The sequence below is a fragment of the Bison bison genome, unplaced genomic scaffold (assembly GCF_000754665.1).
Source record: "Bison bison bison isolate TAMUID 2011002044 unplaced genomic scaffold, Bison_UMD1.0 scf7180017864044, whole genome shotgun sequence".
NCBI classification, from domain to species: domain Eukaryota; kingdom Metazoa; phylum Chordata; class Mammalia; order Artiodactyla; family Bovidae; genus Bison; species Bison bison.
Window position 1 is genome coordinate 836,921 of NW_011494616.1, and position 23,436 is coordinate 860,356.

The following is a 23,436-nucleotide window of genomic DNA, read 5'->3' on the forward strand; positions in this document are numbered from 1 at the left end:
CTATGACTCTGCTTCTGATTTGACATTTTTTGGACACATTGCAGCACCTTAGAAGAGCAGTGTGGTGACATGTCAAGTAATTTCTCTGGAAATTCCGCAGGAAAGTTAAGTGGCTAGCTTTTTGTCACATGTCTGGTGAGGATTACACTGATATTCATATTATTTTTAAATCCCCTATGTTAGTGATTTTCAACTTGTCAGCTGCAAACCACTGGAGGGCTGCAGGAAAATTTTCAAAAAATCCTCAAATCCTTGTGTACATATATATTTTCTTGGTCCACAAATCAAAAGATACTGTGATTATCACTATGATCATGCAGGAGGTCTACAAAGTTGGTTGACACTTAAAAGGAGTACTCTTCTTTCTCAAATATTTAAATAAATAAAAGGAAACCATGACTATATACTTGTGGTTTCCAAATTTTGAGGTTTCACAGATCAATATCAACATCATTCATTATATGTTTCTCAAACTTAAAATTACAGTCTTTCAAACTATATAAATTTAGTTTTATGGAAAACTCACTTCATGGTTCTTCCTTTCAACATCAGTGAAAGTGTTATCATGGGCCAGGACTGCTGTAAACATGATATCTGGGAATCTTGCTTCTCACCTTATTATTTAGACGAAGGTAAGAGTTCAATGGACTGCGAGTTGTTAGGATGGATTTCAGGAAAGGCTATAAACATATGATAGTCCTTTCTCCTCTGGGCTGACTTTTACCTGGCATTGCTTGTTGGTGATTATAGATGGCCAGTCAACTCTTAGAACTGCCATCTCCAAGCTTAGCAATGGAAATGGTTAGCTCACAAGTAATTCATGTTCTTTCTAGCTTAGAAGTGACTCATCACTGTGGGTTGTAAAAGAGAGTGAAGAAGTGGGCTCTCATGGATGTTTTGCCTGCACTTCTTAATCCCTTGCTCTGCTCAAGCTAACCAAGGAGTATAACCTTAGTTAAAAAGTCAGTCTGGGCTAAGAAAAAAAAAGTGTGGCAAATACTGACGTATTAGCTGACTCATTCATTCAACAAATGTTTGCAGAACACCTATTACATTTCAGACACTGCAAAGCAGAGGCTACAGCAATTGAAAACAAAGAACATCAGCAAAAACAATCTCTGCCATGAGAAGCACCCAGGAAACACGCCTAATATAGACTAGGGATGAATGGTGATTCAAGACGGCATCCCAAAGACATAACATTTGAGCTAAGTCTTGAAAACTGAATAGGGATGAGGCAGAAGACTTGGTGAGCTGAGTGAAGAGCATGTGCAAACATGAAACTTCTTGACCATACCTCCCTCTCATCAGAGATGGCTGATCTTTGTATGCACCCACCATCTTAAGCTGAAACCGACCCTTACCCGTCAGGGGCAGGAGTGGGGGTTGAGGGGTGGTTCTTTACCTGTCAGGAGAAATAGTTGCCCTGCTGTTGCCTTGTAAAGCCTTTTCTTCTCAGCTAAGTAAGTAGTATAAACAAGGACAGGGCAACAGGGATGACTTCGCTGCAAAATACTCACATCCATGTGGCCAGGCAAAGGGCCAGCGCTAATCACAGCCTCCAGCACCTGCATACCCTCAGCTGGGGGGCTCAGTTCTCAAAGAGAAAACCACATAACGCCTGTCAGCACCTTGCTGTCTGCCTTGGGACAAGGCAATCGAGGAACTTGCCTGAATGCTTCCCACATGCTCCAAGGCCTGCTTCTCCGCATTTACATGCTTTTTCGATACTGTAGTCCCAAACCCCAGCACAGAAGAATCTTCCGAATCTGGGATAGGAAGTGAGTGGAAATTCGAACATCTCTTAAAGTTAAAAGGAGTCACCTGTTTGACACTCAGAGACAGGTGAAGAGGCGGCTGCCCTGTTTAACAAAGGCTACCTTCAAGCAAGCTTCCTGCACAGGCAACCCGGGCAGCTGCAAAGGACCCCATGGTCAGAAGGGCTCTCATTCTTGGTTCAATGCTCTGCTGGAATTTTCTGGAAATTATTAATATTTTTTAACAAGGAATCATTCACACATCTTCATTTTGCACTGGGATCGACAAAGTTTTCATGAGTCCTGATAACCTTCCCCACCAAAGGTAAGATGGGGTGTCTAATCAAGCGCCTGGAGCTCTGTAGGAATGTGACATGATAGTGTGTTATAAAACATGTGACATGGAAGTGTGCTATAAAACAGAGAAAAATGAAACTTACAGTACAACTTTATAGTTTTTCAGGAAATATAGCATTGTTTGCTAAGTCAGGTACCCATGATTTTGATTTTCTAAGTTTGTTTCAGTTTGTTACCCCTGAAATACCACCTTCTTTTACTGCATTATAGACTTTACACAGTCCCTTTCTGTTTCTTTAGCCTGGAAGTGTAGCCCCAAATACAGACAATTCAAAGAAACACATAAAAATGTACCACACAGTGGTCAAAGCCACAGGACCAAGCCGTTTTCTCTGTACAAATTCTCACCTGTGTCCCAACTAATGAGAGATCACTATCCTCGTGTGTGTATCTTTTCTTTCACCACCTCGACCCACCATTCAGTGCCTTCTCAGCCGCAACTGGAGTTCTGCTTATGGTGATGATGCTACTCTCAAATCATGTTTTGGTAAATATATATGTGTGTGTGTGTCTGTGTGTGTGTACTTTTTTTTTTTTTACATCACCAGCACCTTGATTTTCATCAGGACAGGCTACATAATTTTCACGCACAGTGCAAACTGAAATGTGGGCTCCTTGTCTGAAAAGTTTGTGAAAATTTCAAGGCAGCAAGAGTAACAGTATTAAACCTTGACAGGAGCCTTCTAAACATGGGGCCCATATGACTACACTGTTTAAAGCCCATGAATCCAGCCTTGATTCTCTCTGGCCATAACTGGGGCCCACACCCACTCTTAACCAATCACTGATAAGTGGGTTGAGCCTTAGACTAAGAACAGCTGCCCTGGAGCTGGGCATAAGTTCATCTTCCCTTGAGTTATATGGTATCTGGTTGCAAGGATTCATGGGTAAAACCAGGCTTTTTCTGAATAGACATGAGGAATGCATAATTACTGAGTAGCCAATAACAGCATCCATGATACCATACTGAATCCATGACTCAGAAGGAGAAGTCTGTCTTCAGAAGCCCTCTTTGATACAAGCCTTGGTTCCCTAGGGCCTTGATGGGTTATTCAAGTCATTCTTCCTTGAATCTGCCAACTCCCAATTCCCTTGTACTTCAGTCCTCGCCCCTGGTACCAACCCTGCCTGCAGGTACAAGTAGGGTGAGAAGATAGGTTCCATCTTCCTGGTGATTATCATGTAATTAAGGAACCATGACTGAAAGACCATAAAACACAGGAAAACTCAAACAATAGAAAAATTTAAAAAACACCACTCATTAAAATCTCCATGTTAGTGTGAGAAGTTTACAGAAGTATCAGATTTAACAAGGTCTCCGTCTAGTCAAGGCTATGGTTTTTACAGTAGTCATGTATAGATGTGAGAGTTGGACTATAAAGAAAGCTGAGTGCCGAACAACTGATGCTTTTGAACTGTGGTGTTGGAGAAGACTCTCGAGAGTCCCTTGTACTGAAAGGAGATCCAACCAGTCCATCCTAAAGGAGATCAGTCCTGGGTGTTCATTGAAAGGACTGATGTTGAAGCTGAAACTCTAATACTTTAGCCACCTGATGTGAAGAGCTGACTGATTTGAAAAGACCCTGATGCTGGGAAAGATTGAGGGCAGGAGGAGAAGGGTACAACAGAGAATAATATGGTCAGATGTGTCACCGACTCAATGGACATAGGTTTGGGTGGACTCCAGCAGTTGGTGATGGATAGGGAGGCCTGGCATGCTGCGGTTCATGGGGTCACAAAGAGTCAGACATGACTGAGCAACTAAACTGAACTTGGTGGAATACTCAAGTGAGTTCAGGAGGAAAGAGATTTTTATGGGGGAAGTGGTCAGGGTTGGATATTTGCAATGCATTTTGGAGCAGAAGACACAGATTCAGAATCCACAGGGGCAGAATTCTTACACAGAAATTCTGATAGTACAGTAAATTCTTTTCAAGAGTCAAACAGGTTTGTTTGGTGAAAGCAGACTGCACAAGTCATACAATAACGTCAGTGGTGAGAGGAAAAACATCACGCAGGGCAAAGTCATTACTGGGAAGTTAGATCCAGTGCAAAAGCCAACAGCACAGTTTCTAAAGATATATATAAACCATGAGTTTTTATACCTATGTGAAACTGTTATTTCCTTCAGAACATTCCCTGTTTCTTCATCTGGCCAAAATCCTGTTCAGACGTTAAGACTAAGCTCAGGCCCTATCACTGCCAAGGAGTCTTCCTCTAACCTTCCTTGAGCCTTTCTCACTTTCCAGTACTTCTCCTTCTGGCTGAAAGGGGCTTAAGGTCTGTTTCTTGTCCATGATCTCAGTGTACGCTGTGACTTCTATTAAAATGATCTATTTTGGTGCCTCTCACTCACTGGAATGCAAACTTCCTAATATTAAAAATTCTTCCTTGTTCCTATTCTGTCCTTTGCCTTGATAAGTGCTCCAGTTATTATGTATCAACATGTAATAAGTACCTAAGAATGCCAGTTGAAAGTGATGTGAACATAATATATACAGGGACAATGATTTTTAATAATCTGTGTGTATAATGGCAGAAAAAAATATACTCAGAAAACAAGAATCTATGTGTAAAAAGTAGATAACTTTTCTACTACTGATGACCTTAGTGAGGTGTTAGAATAGACTGAATAAGCACAAGATGAATGGATTACACAACATGCCAGTCACAACCATATCTCCAAATTACTACTGAGCAAGCAAAGACAAAGACTCAGAGTCATAGAGTCTCTAGAAGGTGGCTTCTCCACCTGTGTTTAAAAAAAATGCTTCAACAAAGGAGTTGAAGATTTGATGCTTTCGAACTATGGTGTTGGAGAAGACTCTTGAGAGTCCCTTGGACTGCAAGGAGATCCAACCACTCAATCCTAAAGGAAATCAACCCTAAAGATTCATTGAAAGGATTGATGCTGCAGCTGAAACTCTAATACTTTGGCCATTTGATATGAAGAGTTGACTCACTGTAAAAGACCCTGATGCTAGGAGATACTGAAGGCAGGAGGAAAAGGGGACAACCAGAGGACAAGATTGTTGAATGGCATCACCAACTCAATGGACCTGAGTTTGAGCAAACTCCAAGATACGGTGAAGGAGAGGGAAGCCTGGAGTCTTGCAGTCCATGGAGTCGCAAAGAGCTGGACACAACTGAATGACCGAACAACATCAACAAAACAGTGGCAAACTAAGGACTTTCCAATCCTCCTTCACATTTAATTTTCCATTTTGTTTTCCCATTCACACTAACTTTTATATTAATTTGTGCCTGCTTTCAGTGTGTGTATGTGTACACGCATGTGTGTGAGCAAGCTCATGCATGTTATCATCTAAAAAGAAAAATTCCTGATAAATTAACACTGATGTGAAAGGAACTGGATAGTTTAAAAAAAGTATCTTAACTCTCCCTTTTTGTTCAGTTGGATTTCATAGTAGGCTTTCTCATGAACGTTTTCTTTAAAACCAGTAAATTATTGGTGAATTCCAACATCATTAGGAGATAACTTACCTCAGTTAACACTGGACAATATAATCACAATTTCTATGTTAATTTCATTGTTTTGTGTAAATACTTAATGGAAGAAAATCCAAACACTCTTGGAAAATATGAGAAAAGCAAGGTTCTAAATCTAGAATCTTCCAACTTTGTTATTAGTGCAAGGCTGCCACAGTAAAAAGTGAGGCAATAACACATTTAGGTATGAGTACATAGTAGCTGCAAATCATAATTACTTCATATATATTCCTTACATTTGAAAAACTCAAATATATTTTTCATATCCTCAATTCTCAATGTATGTTTAATGAGTACCTTATTAGAAATATTAAAAAAATTTGAAGACATACTTTGAATTTCAATGATCTTCTGTAGAGAAATAACGGCATTCATATTTGGAGTTTGGTGGAGAACATCTTCTGCAAGTGGCTCCAGCTGTAAGAACAGCAAATGATAACATGAGCAGGACATTATGACTTTGTAAGTTTGACAGAAGCAAACCAAACTGAAACAACCTTAAAAAAAGCTTGCTCCAAGAGCTAATTAACATTTTGCTGATATCAGTTCCAAAAGTGTAGCCAGTTTTATTTTCTGTTTTGTAGCAACATAATTAAATTCCAAGGGGCTTTTCTGTTGGTCACAAAACTAATCTATGAAGTCCCTGAAGCAGGTACGTGTCTGTGTATTAGTCGTATTTAAAAATCCGAGTTACTTGTGTAATTTTTGTAAGTGCCTCACAGAACTAATTCCATCCTGTGTGTAAATGCAGCTGGGCCCTGCAGAAAAAACCTCAGGGAAGCTGAAGTAGACAGAAGGTGGGAAGTCTATTATCCATACTTTCGCAGTGTTTTTGCATCTAGCTACCTTATATGTTTGGATATGTCACAGTAGAAAGCCACGAGACATAGCTGCTCTTGTTCAATTGCTACTGAATACATAGCAGAGAAAAATTTCAAATATTTTACCAAAGATAAAACAACTGTACACTTTCATTAGGCTTCCACTGTATTCACATCTATGCAGATACCGACGTGGAAGCACAGGACAAATTCCTGTCTTGCAAATCTATCCTGATCTTCTGGAATAACACTGATTTTTCATGGGGAAGCTCAGCAAACATTGTTTTGAAGAAATGAAGAAGAGCTTTAAGTAATTTATGGAGTGTTCTGGCAGGACTAAATCTCATGATGCATCCCTGGGGAATACCTTGGTGATATGGCTTGGTGTGGAGCAGGACGAACTACACAAACAAAATAGCTGTCTAGCTATTGTGACCCAGAAAGCAAGGAAAGTAATAGTAAAAAAGGGACTGACAACCACAAAAAAAGCTTTTTTGGTAAATTTAAAGCTAGTAGTCTCAAACATACCAAACTATTATAAGGCAAGAATGGGAAATGATGTCATTAGACATTGTGCTAAACCATGAGTTCATCTATATCCCTTCATCTGTAGGGAAAAAAAAAAAGAATATAAAAAACTCCAGATTCCAAGTTTCCACAGCATATGCGAGTGAATCTTCCCCCCAGGGTCTCTTTGAATTGATTATTCTATACTTCAGTCATGGAATCTACAACAATAACACCTTTCTTCCAGATGCCATAGGATAGCAGACTAGCTCAGGGATATTTATACGTGGGTAGATTCACTAAATATAACTTTCCAGGGTGTTTTTCTTAGCTGCCTAAGAAAAACTTTTAAAACATCAAAAGGTTTACTTGCAATATAGTTTGGCCAGAGGGGAAAGAAAAAAAAAAAAAAAACATAGTGAAACGTTCTGCAGTTTTAAGCACTTAAAACTGGTTAAAAATCATTTAAAAAAATTTGGTATTTCAGATAGTATCTTAAAAAAATATGTTACCCTAGTAACACCCTCTTAACTCAGAGGAACTCCTGAATCATAAACGGAAGGTTACTTGGAAAACTCTTACCCAAGAATTAGACAGGGTTGAGCTACCTTGCTCATAAATAATCTTTCCTTTCACTTCTGTCTCAGGGCTTAGAGAAAAATTTTTCATAGAAATCAGGTAGACTTTCCTAATAAAACGTTCTGAAATATCATTCTGTGTTCGAGTACTTAAGAACAAAGGCACAACATTGTATCAGCATATTTGGTTCTTAGAAAAGCTTTCCTGCAACTTCAGGGTGGACATGCTGACACGCTGAAAGGCGCTGGCTCCTGGAACGGGAGCTACAGCCGAGCATGAACGTGAAAACCTCAGTTCTGGAATGCTCTCACATTAGGTCTGTGGGCTATTTTTAGGACTTAGGTTATGTAGAAAATAAAGGTGATTCAGGGTGTTAAGAGTAAAAATACAAACAGCCCTAAACCTCCAGTTTGGAATCCTCAGTTAGATACGATAAAGTTGTGTCTATTTATGAAAGTAACCTAGAGAATTAAGGCAATTACACTGATAATTTAAGCCTCCCAAACTGTTTTCCTGCATGTTTTAGGTGAATGTCATTTAGAGGATTTAACCTTCAGTAAATTGCCCAATTTGTTTCATTTTGAATGTATACACATAGACAGAGTTGAATTCACATGGTTCTCAATGTAGGTTCTTTATTTTTTCTCTAGTAGCTCTGCTGAGAAGGCAGTGGGTAATACTCTCAGTTGGCAAGAAGGCAAGCAACATTTAGATTCTGTTTTCATAAAATTAAAACCTTGTCTAGAGGACCACAGAATTGAGTTATCTTCTCTAGAAGAGTTTGCTGATTTAATAATTCACAATTATAAGCTCTAAAACATGTGACTAAAGCATCTATTTTATAAATATTTATGAGTATTGGTCATTATTAGTAAAATCTAATAACTAGCTGTAATAAAATATTAAATAGTCATATTTTATAAAATTGGAGAAAAAAGAATATACAGTAAAGCTGTATTATGTATTTAGTTTGGCTGATAATATGTAGCAAAAATACTGGCAATGAGGCTACTCAATGTTAGTAAGAACTATTAAAAGATAAATAAGGAAGTATTGCAATAATTTATGCAAACTCAAGAACTTCTTCATGTTTTATACTAGATAAAACAGATGCAGATGTAGGAAATCACACCTATCCTGCCATCTTTTTTGCACAATTCCATCAAGTAATAATAGTTGTAGGATACACTAGATGATTTTAGCACAACTTCTTGACATCTGAAGCTCTCGTCTAGATTTCCTATATCTAAAGCTTAAATGCAATCATTACAGCAATTCTTAATATAGATTTTCAGACTCAATACAGGGATATTTGTTTTTCTGTATCTTTTACAGAAAGTTACAATACTGTATTAATACAATTCAGATGATGTTTGTTAAGTTGCACATACCATGTAATTTCTAAGTACTATAGCTATTTTAATGCATCACAAAAGTTGTGGCCATTATAATGTTGTGAATAAATAATTTTTAGATTCTTTAGAACCAGATCATTTAAAATATCAAAAATCATTTTTGCTGGCACTAATGGAAATAGGCAAGGGTATTCTTGGAGAAGCTCAAAACTTACTTTGTACTTAAGAGACAAGGAAATCATCTCTATCATTTTCATGATTCAGAAAAGAACAGGAAAAAAAGCTAATCAGATTTTACAAAATATAACAGGTACGCGAGGATAGATGCACACATCAACCAAGCAAATGATCTACTAACTAATCTTAGCTTTTATATTACATTTCTCAGATATGCCAAGTATTTTTACACTCTTACACCTTTATGTATTCTGTTCCCTCTGAATTTTATTTTCCCCATCCTTCTTTGAACTGAAACCTTACTAAAGCATTCAAGGACTAACACAAACACTGCCTGCTCTGAACTCTTGTCTAAAATCCTCTGATAGAGCAAATTGCTTCCACCTCCTTGTCTCCTTTGCACACAAATACTCTGGTTTACTCAACACACAGTATTGTAATCAGCCATGTGTGTCATACTCTATTTTGTTGTAACCAATGTAAAGGCAAAGATAGGGCCTAGTATATAATAGGCACTAAAAAAAAAAGTTGAATGAATGGAGAAAGGATTAATTGAAAGAAAACACGGGGAAAAAGAAAACAAGTTAAAGTGTTAGTCACTCAGTCGTGTCCGATTCTTTGCAACCCCATGGACTGAAGTCTTCATGGAATTCCAAGTCTCCATGGAATTCTCCAGGCAAGAATACTAGAATGGGTTCCCATCTCCTTCTCCAAGGGATCTTTCCAATCCAGGGACCGAACTCAGGTCTTCTGCATTGAAGGCAGATTCTTTAATGTCTGACCCACCAGGTACCCTTAAAACATGGGAGATAGGCTTTAGGTGGCTCTCCAAAATCAACTAACCTAAATGGAGCAGATTCTTCCTCTTAGTTGCCTGCCATAATCAGGGCATGTTTTTAGACTAAAAGAGCAGGAAAATCAACAAAGATAATTCATTTTTAAATCAAAATAATTGATTTTAACTGATGTTTTAACTGATTTTTAAATTAATCAATTTTGTTAAACTTATTAATTCTAATAATGTATAAATGATTTTGTATAGGATTTCTAAATATACAGTCATATCTTATGAATAATGATTTATTTATGCCACTCCAATCTTACTATTTTTTAATTTCTTTTTCTTACCCTATTGCACTGTCTGGGACCACAAATATAATCGTAAAATGAAGCAGTGAGAGTAGGCACCTTTGTCATGTTTTTTATTTCAAAGAAAACTTCTCAGATTTCACCTTTAAATTTGAAGCATACTATAGAATATTTGTAGATATCCTTTATCAAGTTAATAAATTTCCCTTTTATTCCCAGTTTACCAAAAGTAGTTCATAATTCAGTATTTAATTTTTCAACTAATTTTTAAACATCTATTGAAATGGTCACATTTCTTCTTCATCCCCTTAATGTGGTGAATTATAACAACTAATTTTGGAATGTTAATATGTTACATTTGTGGCCTAAACACAATTATGGGTTTTTAAGATAATGATGAACTACTAATATTTTGTGCAGGGTTTTATTACTATCTTTATGAGCATAATTTTCCTGTAATATTCTTTTCTTATAAAATTATTTTCAGTTTGGGTATCTATATTATACTAGTTAAAAAAAAAAAAAAAGTTGTGAAATATTCTTTTCCCATCTTTCCCTTTAGTCTAAAACAATGTAAATTATTAGCAGAATACACTGATGAAGCCATATGGGTCTGGTGTTTTCTGCAGGTATATTTAGTATTGAAGATTCAATTTTGTTAATTATAGTAGTGTTCAAGTTTTCTGGCTTTTTGATTCAGTTTTTGCAAGCTTATATTCTTACAAGGATTTTTTCCATTTCAAATAGAATTTCAATTTTCTTTTACATGAGGTTTTAAAAAAACAATTCTCTTATAATCCTTTTAATACATTAAAATCTCTAGTAAAGTTCCCTTTTTCATTCAGAGAGGTGGTAATGTAGGATTTCTCTTTCAACCAATCTTTCCAATGTTTCAACCAATCTATCAATGTTGAGAACTATTTCAAAGAACTAAAATTTGACATTATTAATCTTATATATTGTATGCTTGTTTTTATTTTCTTTATATTTCATTCACTCACTCCATGTTTAATTTGTGCTTTGATTTTCTAATTTCTTGAGTTCTGTGTTTCTGTCTGTAATTTTAAGCTTTCTTTCAATATATGCATTTAAAGCTTACATTTGTCTGTAAATTCAGGTTATAGTTCCATAATACTTCAGCTCAAAATACTAATTTTTACCATGATTTTTTTTGACACATGAGAGACTGTATTTTGAAATCTCCAAATATAGATTTTCTATTTGTCTTTTTATTTCAAATTATACAACCACTTTATTTTTTAGTCTTATTTTTTATTTTGTATCATCAGTATTTTATTTTTAATTGTATTGTAGAATACTTAACATGAGATCTAACTACTTAACACACTTTTTAAGTATGCAATACATTATTACTTACTATATGTACCATGTTGTAGAGGACAACTCTAGAGCTTATTCATCTTGCTTGATGGAATCTTATGCCCATGGATTAATAACTCCCCAATTGCCCTTCTCCTCATCCCTTGATACCACCATTCCACTATTTGATTTTATGGATTTAATTATTTTATATACCATATAAGTGGAATCATGCAATGTATGTCTTTTTGCAAATGGATTATTTCACTTGACATAATGTCTTCAAGGTTTATCCATGTTGTTGCATAGTGCAGAATTTGCTTCCTTTTAAACACTGACTAGTATTCCATTGTATGCATCTATTACATTTACTTATTCAGTCATCTGTCAATGGACATTTAGCTGTGTCTATATCTTGGCTATGGTGGATAGCACTGCAATGTTCATAGTGCTAGTATCTCTTTGAGATCCTGATTCCGATTCTTTTGAATAAATATCCTAAAGTGGGACTGCTGGATCACATGGTAGTACTCCATTTAACTTTCTGAGGGTCCTCTCTACTCTTTCCCATAGCAGTTGTACCATTTTGTATCTTCATTGACAGAGTGCAAAAGTTCTACTTGCTCCATGTACTTGCCAACACCTGTTGTCTTTTTTTTTTTTCCTTAATAGCACTGTTCAGTCGCTCAGGTGTGTCCAACTCTTTGCAACCCCTATGGACTGCAGCACGCCAGGCTTCTCTGTCCTTCACTATCTCCAGAGTATGCTCAAACTCATGTCCATTGAGTCGGTGATGCCATCCCATCATCTCATACTCTGTCACGCCCTTCTCCTCCTGCCTTCAGTCTTTCCCAGCATCAGGGTCTTTTCCAGTGAGTTGGCTCTTTGTATCAGGTGGCCAAAGTACTGGAGCTTCAGCATCAGTCCTTCTAGTGAATATTTAGGGTTGATTTCTTTAGGATTGACTGGTTGGAACTCCTTGCAGTCCAAGGGACTCTCAAGAGTCTTCTCTAGCACCACAGTTCAAAAGCATTTGGCATTCATCCTTCTTTATGGTCCAACTCTCACATCCATACATGACTACTGGAAAAACCAGAGCTTTGACTATATGGACCTTTGTTGGAAAAGTAATGTCTCTGATTTTTAATATGCCGTCTAGGTTTGTCACAGATTTTCTTCCAGTTAGCAAGCGTCTTTTAATTTCATGGCTTCAGTTACCAGCTGCAGTGATTTTGGAGCCCAAGAAAATAAAATCTGTCACTGTTTCCATTTTTTATAATAGTCATTCTGATATTATGACACATGGAAGTGATATCTCATTGTGGTTTTGACATACTTTTCCCTGATGAGTGATGCTAAGCATTTTTCATAAAACTGATGGTGATTTGTACTAACATATTTTTTTGGGAGAAATGTCTATTCAATCCTTAGCCCATTTAAAAATCAGGTTTATTATATTTTAGTACTGAGCTGTTAAGTGTTCCTTATATAATTTGGATATGAACACCTTATCAGATATACAGTGTGCAAATATTTTCTCCCACCCACAGGTTGTCGTTTTTCTCTGTTAATTCTCTTTTTTGCTGTACACAGGCTTTCTAGTTTGATGCAGTCCCACTGGCTCGTTCTGTTTTGTTGTCAGTGCTTTTGGCATCATATCCATGAAATTACTGCTAAGAGCAAAGTCACAAAAGTTAACCCTTATTTTCTTTTTAGGATTTGTATAGTTTGAGGTCTTATGTTAAAGTATTTAACTCTTACCAGTTTATTTTTGTGTATGGAGCAAGATAAAGTTTCAGTTTCATTCTTTTATAAGTGGACATCTAGTTTCCCCAAAATCATTGTTCAAGAGACAGCCCTTTCTCCATTTTGCATTCCTGGCACTCTTTTGAAGATCCGTTGACATATATGTGAGGATTTATTTCTATTTTGATTACTGTAGCTTTGTAATTTTTTTGAAATCAGGATACATTAAGCTTCCAACTTTGCTCCTCTTTCTCAAGATTGCCTTTTCATTTGTGGTCTTTTGGGATTACATATGAACTTTAGAATTTTTTTTCTATTTCTGTAAAAAATTGCTATTGGGACTTTGATAGGAATTGTAATCCAATCTCTAGCTCACTTTGGACAGTATGGGCATTTTTACAATATAAAGTCTTCTAATCCATGAATGTGGGATATCTTTCTATTTGTTTATGTTATGTAATATATATTCTAGTTTAGTTTCACTATGATATTATACTCTGCATGAAATCAATTAATTGAAATTTAATGAAACTTGCAGTACATCCACAAATATAATAATCTATTTTTGAAAACTTTACAAGTGTCCATGAAAAGAATGATATTCTGCAGTTACTGGGTATGGCCAATTATATATTTCAATTAAGGCATGTTTATTGAGGTGCTTAAATCTTATACATACTCCCCTTTTTACTGTCTTCTTTATCAGCTACTGAAAGAGGTATCTTAAAGTCTATCACTATGATTGTGGTATTAATTATTCCTTCCATTTGTTTCATTCAATGTTTTCTTGCTATGTTTTGAAGCTCTGTTATTAAATTATAACTTTGAATTTTTTATCTTACCAGTTAACAGAATATTTGAACTGTGAACCGTATATCTCTAGTTGTTTTTTCTTTGTCTTAAAGTTCACTTAACTGATACTGGTATAGCCATGTAAGTTTTCCTTTGTGTATTTCTGTAGTTTAACTTTTTCTTCACTTTTTATCTTCCAACTTTGTCATTATATCACAGGAAGTGTGCCTTTTAACAGTATTTTTATTACTATGTGATAACCTCTGCCTTTAATGGTGAACTAAATCCATATATTTATGTGGCTCAGACAGTAAAGAATCTGCCTGCAATGCAGGAGACCCAGGTTCAATCCCTGGATTGGGAAGATCCCCTGGAGAAGGGAATGGCTACCCATTTCAGTATTCTTGCCTGGAAAATGCCATGGACAAGTGACTGGTGGGCTACAGTCCACAGGGTTGCAAAGAGTTGGACACAACTGAGAGATTAACACTTGTGTATGAAATTGCACAAGGTTATTCTACAATTGCATACAAAAACACAGAGGGGACAAATGTAACCAAGACTGTTTTGAAGAAAAACAAACTGGGAGATTTCTTCTCCCACATATCAAGATTTCCTATACCACTATGAAGTAAAGATAGTTTGACAATGTCACAAGGATAGAAAATGAGACCCGTGGAGAAGTTTAGAGTCTCCATGTATATATGTAGAAAGACACCACTGCTGACCCATAAGAAATGAATGGTCTTTTCAATATATGGTACTAGATTAAATATATATTCACATTAAAAAACCTTATGTACCCCAATGTTCATTGCAGCACTATTCACAATAATCAGGACATAGAAGCAAACTAAATGTCTATCAACAGAGGAATGAATAAAGAAGATACGGTACATATATACAATGGTACATTATTGTTGTTGTTTAGTCACTAAGTCATGTCCAACTCTTTTGTGACCCCATGGACTTTAGCCTGTCAGTTTCCTCTGTCCATGGGATTTCCCAAGCAAGAATACTACAGTGGTCCTTTTCCAGGGGATCTTCCTGACTCAGGGATCGAACCTGCTTCTCCTGCATTAGAAGGCAGATTCATTACCACTGAGCCATCTAGGAAGCCTGTACAATGGCATATTACTCAGCAATGAAAAAGAACAAAATAATGCCATTTGCACCAACATGGATGCACTTGAAGAGACTGTCATACTAAGTAAGTCAAAAAAAGACAAATATCATATATCACTTACCTGTGGAATCCAAAAAAAGGGTACAAATGAAATTATTTATAAAACATAAGCAGAATCACAGATGTAGAAAACAACTTATGGTTACCAGGGGATGGGGGAAGAGGGACAAACTGGGAGATTGAGACAAACATACACACACACTGCTATACATAAAATAGATAACTAATAAGAACCTGCTGTATGGCACAGGGAACTCTACTCAATACTCTGTAATGGCATAAAAGCAATTATCCTTCAATAAAAAATAAATCAATTTTAAAAAGTGAATACATGTATAACTGATTCACTTGGCTGTACACCTGAAATTAACACAACATTGTAAATCACCTACACCACAAGAAAAAGTTTAAAAAAACTTAACTTCTATGTTACGCTGTATACATATTCAACTCCTGGAGAATGTGCATCTAAATGTTCAGGCAAAATCTTTAAGACGAGATTACAGAATACGTTCAGGATTTGGAATAAACGGAAAGAATTCAAAAAGAATTAATGCTAAAGGAAATGATTAATAAATAAAAGTAATTTTCAATGTAGTACTATTTACCAATGTACACGATTAAGAAGGTGAAAAGACAGATAAAATACTTCAACATATGAAACCAGCAACAGACTCTACAAAGAGCTGCTTAAATCAGTTAAAAAAGAAAAAAAGATAGTCTGAAAGTAAACAAAAAACCTGAATACGTTCTTCAGTAGGTGAAAAAGTGGAAGTGTTAGTTGTGTCTGACTCTTTGGAACTGCCTGGACTACAGCCTGCTAGGCTCCTCTATCCTTGGAATTCTCCAGGCAAGAATACCGGAGTGGAAAGCTACTCCCTTCTCCAGGGGATCTTCTCAACCCAGGGATCAAACCTAGGTCTCCCAAATTGCAGGAAGATTCTTTACCATCTGAGCCACTGCTGCTGCTGCTGCTGCTAAGTCACTTCAGTCGTGTCCGACTCTGTGAGACCCTGTAGACGGCAGCCCACCAGGCTCCCCTGTCCCTGGGATTCTCCAGGCAAGAATGCTGGAGTGGGTTTCCATTTCCTTCTCCAATGCATGAAAGTGAAAAGTGAAAGTGAAGTCGCTCAGTCGTGTCTGACTCTTAGCGACCCCATGGACTGCAGCCCACCAGGCTCCTCCGTCCATGGGATTTTCCAGGCAAGAGTACTGGTGCCATTGCCTTCTCCACTAGGGATGTACAAATAATAAACAGAAGAGCTGCTTAAGTTCATTAGTATTCTGGAAAGGCAAGGCCATGATTATATACTACTATATACCCAATTAAATGTCTAAAATTTAAAAAGTCTGCTGATGCCAAGACTTGGTGGGATACAGAATAATGGAAATAGGTATTATGCTGCTGATAGAGTATGAATTGTGACAACCCCCATGGAAAGCAGTTTGATATTTTCTACAAAAAAATAAATATATGGATACTTCATGACCCAGCAATAATTCTACCTTTAGATATATGCTGAACAAAAATGTGTGTTCAAATGTACCAAAAAGATATATAAAATGTCTATCACAGCACTGTTACTAATGGTCCCTAAACTAAAAAATATTCCCTACATTCATTAAAAGTAGAATAGATAAATAAATCATGACATTGTCCTGGAAATTCTTTTTATAGAATCTAATAATAAAAATGAAGAAACTATAGCTAGCTGCAATAACATGGATTAATCCCACAATGTTGAGCAAAAGAAGTTAGATGCAAAGGCATGTGTATCTATAGTATGATTTCATGTATATAAATCTCAAAAACAGGAACAGGTAAATTAAAATCTTATGTTAAGAACTAAAAACCTGGTTACGTTCAGAAAAGAGAAAGGAAGTACTAATTGGGAAAGTGTGTATGTGAACTATTGAGGTACTGAAGTTATTGTCCCCGTTGATGGTTATATATGTGTCGTATTTGTGATATTTCTGAGTTGTACATTCATGCCTAAACCAGTTTCCTGGATAAATATTATATTGAATAATTAAAAGCAATTTAAAAAGAGACTACATTTTCTAGCATAAGGGAAGAGGGAAACTAGTCTACTTCTACTTCTTGAGTCCATGCTTTTTCTACTATATTATGGCACATCTAAGAAAAAAAAAGTGAGATTATAGATTTTGCAGTAAGAACAAGTTATATTCTTAAATACAGGCCACAAATTCACTTACAAAGGGAACTGAAAGTCCCCTATAACATGCAAAGCAACTCAGAAAAGAAACAGAGAAAGCATTCAGTTGTCCGGACCAAAGATATTGTGGAATTTTGGAAGAATATGATGATCAAGACCAAGAGGATAAGGGCAGCAGACTGTCATATAGACCTGACCCTCCATGCTGATGAACTATTTTCAATTCCCTAGTGAGGAGGGATTGGTGGTTAAAACCCAGCTATCATTTAAATAATTATCTTAGAGATGTCTGCAATTAGTTGTATATGTTTAATTTGATTGCTTAAGTAAATCTGGATATAATTTTATCCATATTGTGATTCATGAGTCATTCTCCAAATAACTCTTTACTCATTTGGAGTCATTAAAATCCTTGACTAAACAGATGGCGGGGAAAGTAAATCAGAACAGATTCTACAGATCATCAAGTTACTATACTGACAGACTACTGAGATTATTCAGACTGAATCTGCCTGCAACCTACCTTCATATAGACAATGGCGACATCACACAGCAATAAAGAAACATCTCTGGCCAAGGGACGTGATATAAGCCTAACATATCTTATGAGAATATCAGGAGGACCAAGAGGCAAAGGGTACAGTCATGGACGTTCAATTCACAGGAGATACTGAAGGATTCCTTTAAAAAATAACAGGAACAAGTGGGCTAGCCTAACAGATTATTACAGTGGTTATTACTCTATTACGTGAGTTCTACCCAAAGCTATTGCAGCTCAGAGACATGTAGCTTACACAATGTATTAGCCAGTGAATGGAAGGAGGAAGACCATAAGGAAGTGCCTCTGTTTAGTATCATATCCAAACAGTAATACCACAGTATCAATGATACTTAACTGGAAAGTTTGGACACAGTGGCATATTTAACTATCTATGAGAATAACTAAATAATTAAAAATGAACTTACAGGTAAAAAGGAGGAGGAATAATGGCCTGTTAGAAAAAGGATAATGAGTACAAATAGTTGCATAATTCAGACTATTGATATTTTGTTTAAACATTGAGGTTAGAGTGTAACTTTGCAATATAATGAGAAAACATTTCAAAATGCACAGCTGAGTTAGGAAAATACTACATATATTAAAATGTGCATGTTAAACTGAAGTTTCAGTAACATTTAAGGGATGTGTGGTCAGTGCTTTGTGTGTAGTTTCCTAACATAACGTCCATAATCTAGACCTCCATAATTGATTAAAAAAAAAAGCTTAATTCATTTTATAAGCAAAAAATCTTGTTTCCAAGTCCCTGTTTTACAAAATAAGTTTAAATCTGATAGCTACATTTTGTAAGTCCTCATGTTTCATTGTCTGTGATTCTTGTCTTATCCTCACTGGCTTTTTAATTTTCTCTTCTTTAGTCTGATGATTTGCATGTGTTTATCTTAACTTTTTGTTAAGTAGAACAGTATTCTTACTATACTGTTTTTGAAATGTTGACTTTTCTGCTAAGAAGACCCATTTCATATCATGTAGCAGTGGTACAGTGCTAACTGTTTAACAGCTGACTCAAAAATAGCTGTAATTTGTATTCATAGCATTTGCTGATTGCCATGGTGTAAATACTCCCACCAGGGCTTATTTCAAGCTACCAATGTGATATCACTGAACTCAGATTTAAGTGGAGAGACACACACTTAGGTCTCATGAGCCATTAAGAGGAAGCTCTAAATACCATTGAAACATATGTAAAATAGATGACCAGTGCAAGTTTGATGCATGAAGCAGGGCACTCAAGGCCAGGGCTGTGGGACAACCCAGAGGGATGGAGTGCGGAGGGAGGTGGGACGGGGGTTCAGGACGGGGAGACACATACATATACATGGCTGATTCATGTCAATGTATGGCAAAAACCACGACAGTATTGTCAAAAAATTATCCTCCAATTAAAATTAATTAATTTAAAAAAAAGCCAGCCCTAACATTGCACTGATAGACTGTCATTTTGTTGGTTGATAATTGAGGGAAATTGTTCCTAATGATTATTTCCCTCAATGCATGCGTGCATGCTAAGTAGCTTCAATCGTATCTGACCCTTTGTGACCCTATGGACTGTAGCCCACCAGGCTCCTCTGTCCAAGGGATTCTCCAGGCAAGAATACTGGAATGTATTGTGATGCCCTCCTCTCCAGGGAATCTTCCCTACACAGGAATCAAACCTACTTCCTCAATAAACTTTTTTCTTTTTTGGTAGAAGACTCCCTTATTCAAAAATCATACACTGGTTTTTTTTTTACCCCCAAGAATAGAACTCATTTGTTCAAGTCTTCCACATTTTCCATAGGAATTCTAATTCCTTACAGGATTCCACTCTACTGATCCACCCTCATTATTTACTGTTATTCCACTCAAAGTAGTCTCTCCTCTGCCAAAGTCAAAACAAACTCAACAAAGAGCCAGCCACAATTCCAAGAAATCCTAACATCTTTATCTAGGTATCTCTATTTTAAGAGAGAACTCCTTTGCTTAGATTTTAGCTTGTCAGATTACAATTTTTATTCAAGACCAAAGTTAAAAGTTACTTCCTCTATTAAAATATTCTTCTGTCCTCACACAGTTAAAAATAAAGGGTCTGACATTACATTCCCCAAATACTTTGTTTATATTTCTTTTACTTGTATTGTATTAGAACTTATGGGTATAACATTTAAGTCTGATAAAAGACTATTTAATGAATAGATGGATAAATGAATGTCATAACATATTTGCTTCACCACTGAAAAGAAATGCTTTCTTTGTTTTATTGGTAACCAGAACCCTATGAAGCATCCAGCTTCCCCGTCTACATTCCCCTTAACACCTTCTGAAAAGCCTAAAGACAAACAGTACAGAAGACCTGCATGATGGAGTTTTGAATTATCCAGATAACTTCTACTTTAACTGGCATTTGCTAAACTAAATAAGCAGAAAACTCCACAATTACTTCGGCTCTACTTCTCATAAGCTTGTAAGAAATACAAACCCACATGTTACATCTACGACACAGAGTATCTTCAAATAATATTTTCTAAAACGTTTTAACTCTTCAGATTATCCACTCTCTTTCAGAGTGTGGACAGGTTTCAAAGTCTAAGAGAAGACCATGAAAAAGATTGTTCTGGATTATTTTCCCTGTATTCACTTCTCCCTTTCTCTACTCATGACTTGCAACTATTTAGGAGCTTGTAAGCTTTCCTTGATTCACACCAGTTCCCCAGTGGAGTCAGCCATACACAATCTGGAGGATGAAAAATATGGTAAAATGAGTTCTCCGTTCACAATCTAATACAAACACACCCCTGATGAGCAATTCAGACAACACCTCAAGAGTTCACCTCAGTGGGGGTTGTCAACACTTTTAAGCCAATTCAAGAGACTTTTTCAGCACCTTTGGAGCAAAAAAGTCATCTTGGAGGATTATCAACATACACAATCACTAAATGTAGCCACTGCTGCTGAAATCCAAGCAGCTGAGCCTAGTCAACAGGACACAGCAGGGAGAGAGGAAGAGAGGGAAGGGAGAAAGGCCTAGAAGCCAGACCTTAATAAGAGTGAGGGAGATTAAGAAAAGACAGGCTATAGACTCAAATGCTAAATGTGGAACCTCCAGGACTGGAGCTGTAGCATCATCTCGACAGCTTCCATGTCTATGGCAATTTGTTTTCTTTTTTTCCTCACAAGCTTACAACTGTCCTTTATTCTGTTTTGACAGGTGGTCTTTTAATAGCCATGTTCTCTCTTTGTCCTCTTTTCTTTTTACCTAAGTTCTTCAGTGTTTTCATTTTAAATTCCATAGGCATGCCAACTGCCTAAGCTTTTCTCACCTCTTAAGAAAATTTCTTTCAGCAGCAGAAACCTAGGGTGCTCCTAATTGGCTTTGCCTGACACTAGGCAAATATGGCTTTAAAGCAACTGTGACATTGTCGGCCAGCTAGCACAAATGCCAGCCACCAAAATCAGTTTCTCTGAGAACTTCACAGATGTTTCTATTATTATCACGAAGAAACCACACGACTATTCACACAAGTATCTCTGATGCTATCCCAAACAACCTGAATCTTCACATTTAGACAGTCACTTTAATGTCTTACTGCTCAGTTTCTAAGTGCTTCATTAGAGAAGTTCAAAAATAATCATCATACAGTGATTGGACTGATAAATCTAAGTTATGAACTTTGCCAAGAAAAAAAAAAGAATTCTGGTATGTCTTCAAAAATCACTTGCCTCAAGGAATTTCCTGTACCATGCTCAAATTAGTTTTAATCCAATAGTATATTATTTTGACTGACCTTGTGCATATTTCTCAAAAGAATAGTTAAGAGATGTTTTGCTAATTAGATCACTTTCATGATAAAACATATTTAAAAAGAACAAATGCCTATTTGGGGTGTGACACTCAGATAACTTAATTAAAAAAAATTTGTTTGTGGTACCCATTTATGTATCTACACTGAGATGCAGAGCCAAGAGTTCTTGCTGATTTTACAATCCCTTTGGGTTATGTAATACATATTATTCTGCTGATAATAAGTCATATGAAGCAGCATTTTGCTGTATTGACATGGCCTAGCCAAGAACAACAAGGAAAAGAAACAGCATTAAAAAAAAAAAAACTGGCAAAATGTTTATGAATTCTAATCCTCTGCACATGAATAAATACATCTGACAAAGTACAGAGTCTCTCAAAAAAGCCCTTCTTGACCTTCTTAATTTGAGTTCAATTGCATGTTCAATGTTGAGAAGCCAGAGTAGGTTCTGCCAACGTTTCAAGCTCAAGCTTTACTATATTTTGTTACTTGTAAAAGTGAAATCCCAGATAATAAGTTATAATTATCCTATTAATCACCTGAAAGGGGAGTCTGGAGGAAAATGGGATTTGAAATTGCAATAATTGGTATCCTGAAAGACATCCTTTTTTATTTTCTTACTTAGAGCCTACCACGTAAAACTACTATGAAAACAACATGCATGCGTTTTTTCCAGTCGTGAGGCGCATGCAGTGTGCCTTATAGGTTAGTTTCTATAAAGGAATGAAACTTAAAACTTCAATGTAGTCATGCTGTTAGTCATGATGACCTTTGAACTGGAAAAAAATACAGAAATCCAGACCATGGATTATAAATTATATTGTCAATGAAAGTGAGAAGAACCTTTTGTTTCCTAAGTTGTTTCAAGTATTACATTTTCATTTCCTTTTTTCAAATGACTTCTAATGCACAACACATATATATTTTTCTTTCATTTGTCATTTAAAAAATCTGTCTTTCTCTTCGCATTGTCTCCTTTGTATACTGGTAGATCTGACACATCAAAATTTACTTTTCAGAGTTCAATATACCAAATCCATCTGTTGCCCTTAAAATATTTCATGAAAAATCTATATTTCTGCTTATATCCCTCAGATTTCTCAATTAAAAAATACATACAGACATAGATTACTTAAATCTCTTTGAGTTCAAGATGAAAAAATTTTAGATCGTGCTTATGTAGTTGAAGACATCCAACAAAAGGAACAGGCAGTATTTAGGGTATTATAAGGAAGAAGCACAAGCTGGAATCAAGATTGCCGGGAGAAATATCAATAACCTCAGATATGCAGATGACACCACCCTTATAGCAGAAAGTGAAGAGGAACTAAAAAGCCTCTTGATGAAAGTGAAAGTGGAGAGTGAAAAAGTTGGCTTAAAGCTCAACATTCAGAAAACGAACATCATGGCATCTGGTCCCATCACTTCATGAGAAATGTGGAAACAGTGTTAGACTTTATTTTTCTGGGCTCCAAAATCACTACAGATGGTGACTGCAGCCATGAAATTAAAAGACGCTTACTCCTTGGAAGAAAAGTTATGACCAACCTAGATAGCATATTGAAAAGCAGAGACATTATTTTGCCAATAAAGGTCCATCTAGTCAAGGCTATGGTTTTTCCAGTGGTCATGTATGGATGTGAGAGTTGGACTGTGAAGAAAGCTGAGCGCCGAAGAATTGATGCTTTTGAACTATGGTGTTGGAGAAGACTCTTGGTCTCA

At 36.4% G+C, this 23,436-nt stretch overlaps 1 protein-coding gene across 7 annotated transcripts in view; it reads right to left on the reverse strand.

The window, feature by feature from the left end:
* The window catches only part of HDAC9 (histone deacetylase 9), a 1,025,726-nt gene that overhangs the window by 46,003 nt on the left and 956,287 nt on the right, over positions 1-23,436 (reverse strand). For all 7 annotated transcript variants that reach the window (XM_010835593.1, XM_010835596.1, XM_010835590.1 and 4 more), the window contains one exon: positions 5,957-6,041. In XM_010835593.1, coding sequence (XP_010833895.1) covers positions 5,957-6,041 — 85 coding nt within the window. The remainder of the gene's footprint in view (positions 1-5,956; positions 6,042-23,436) is intronic.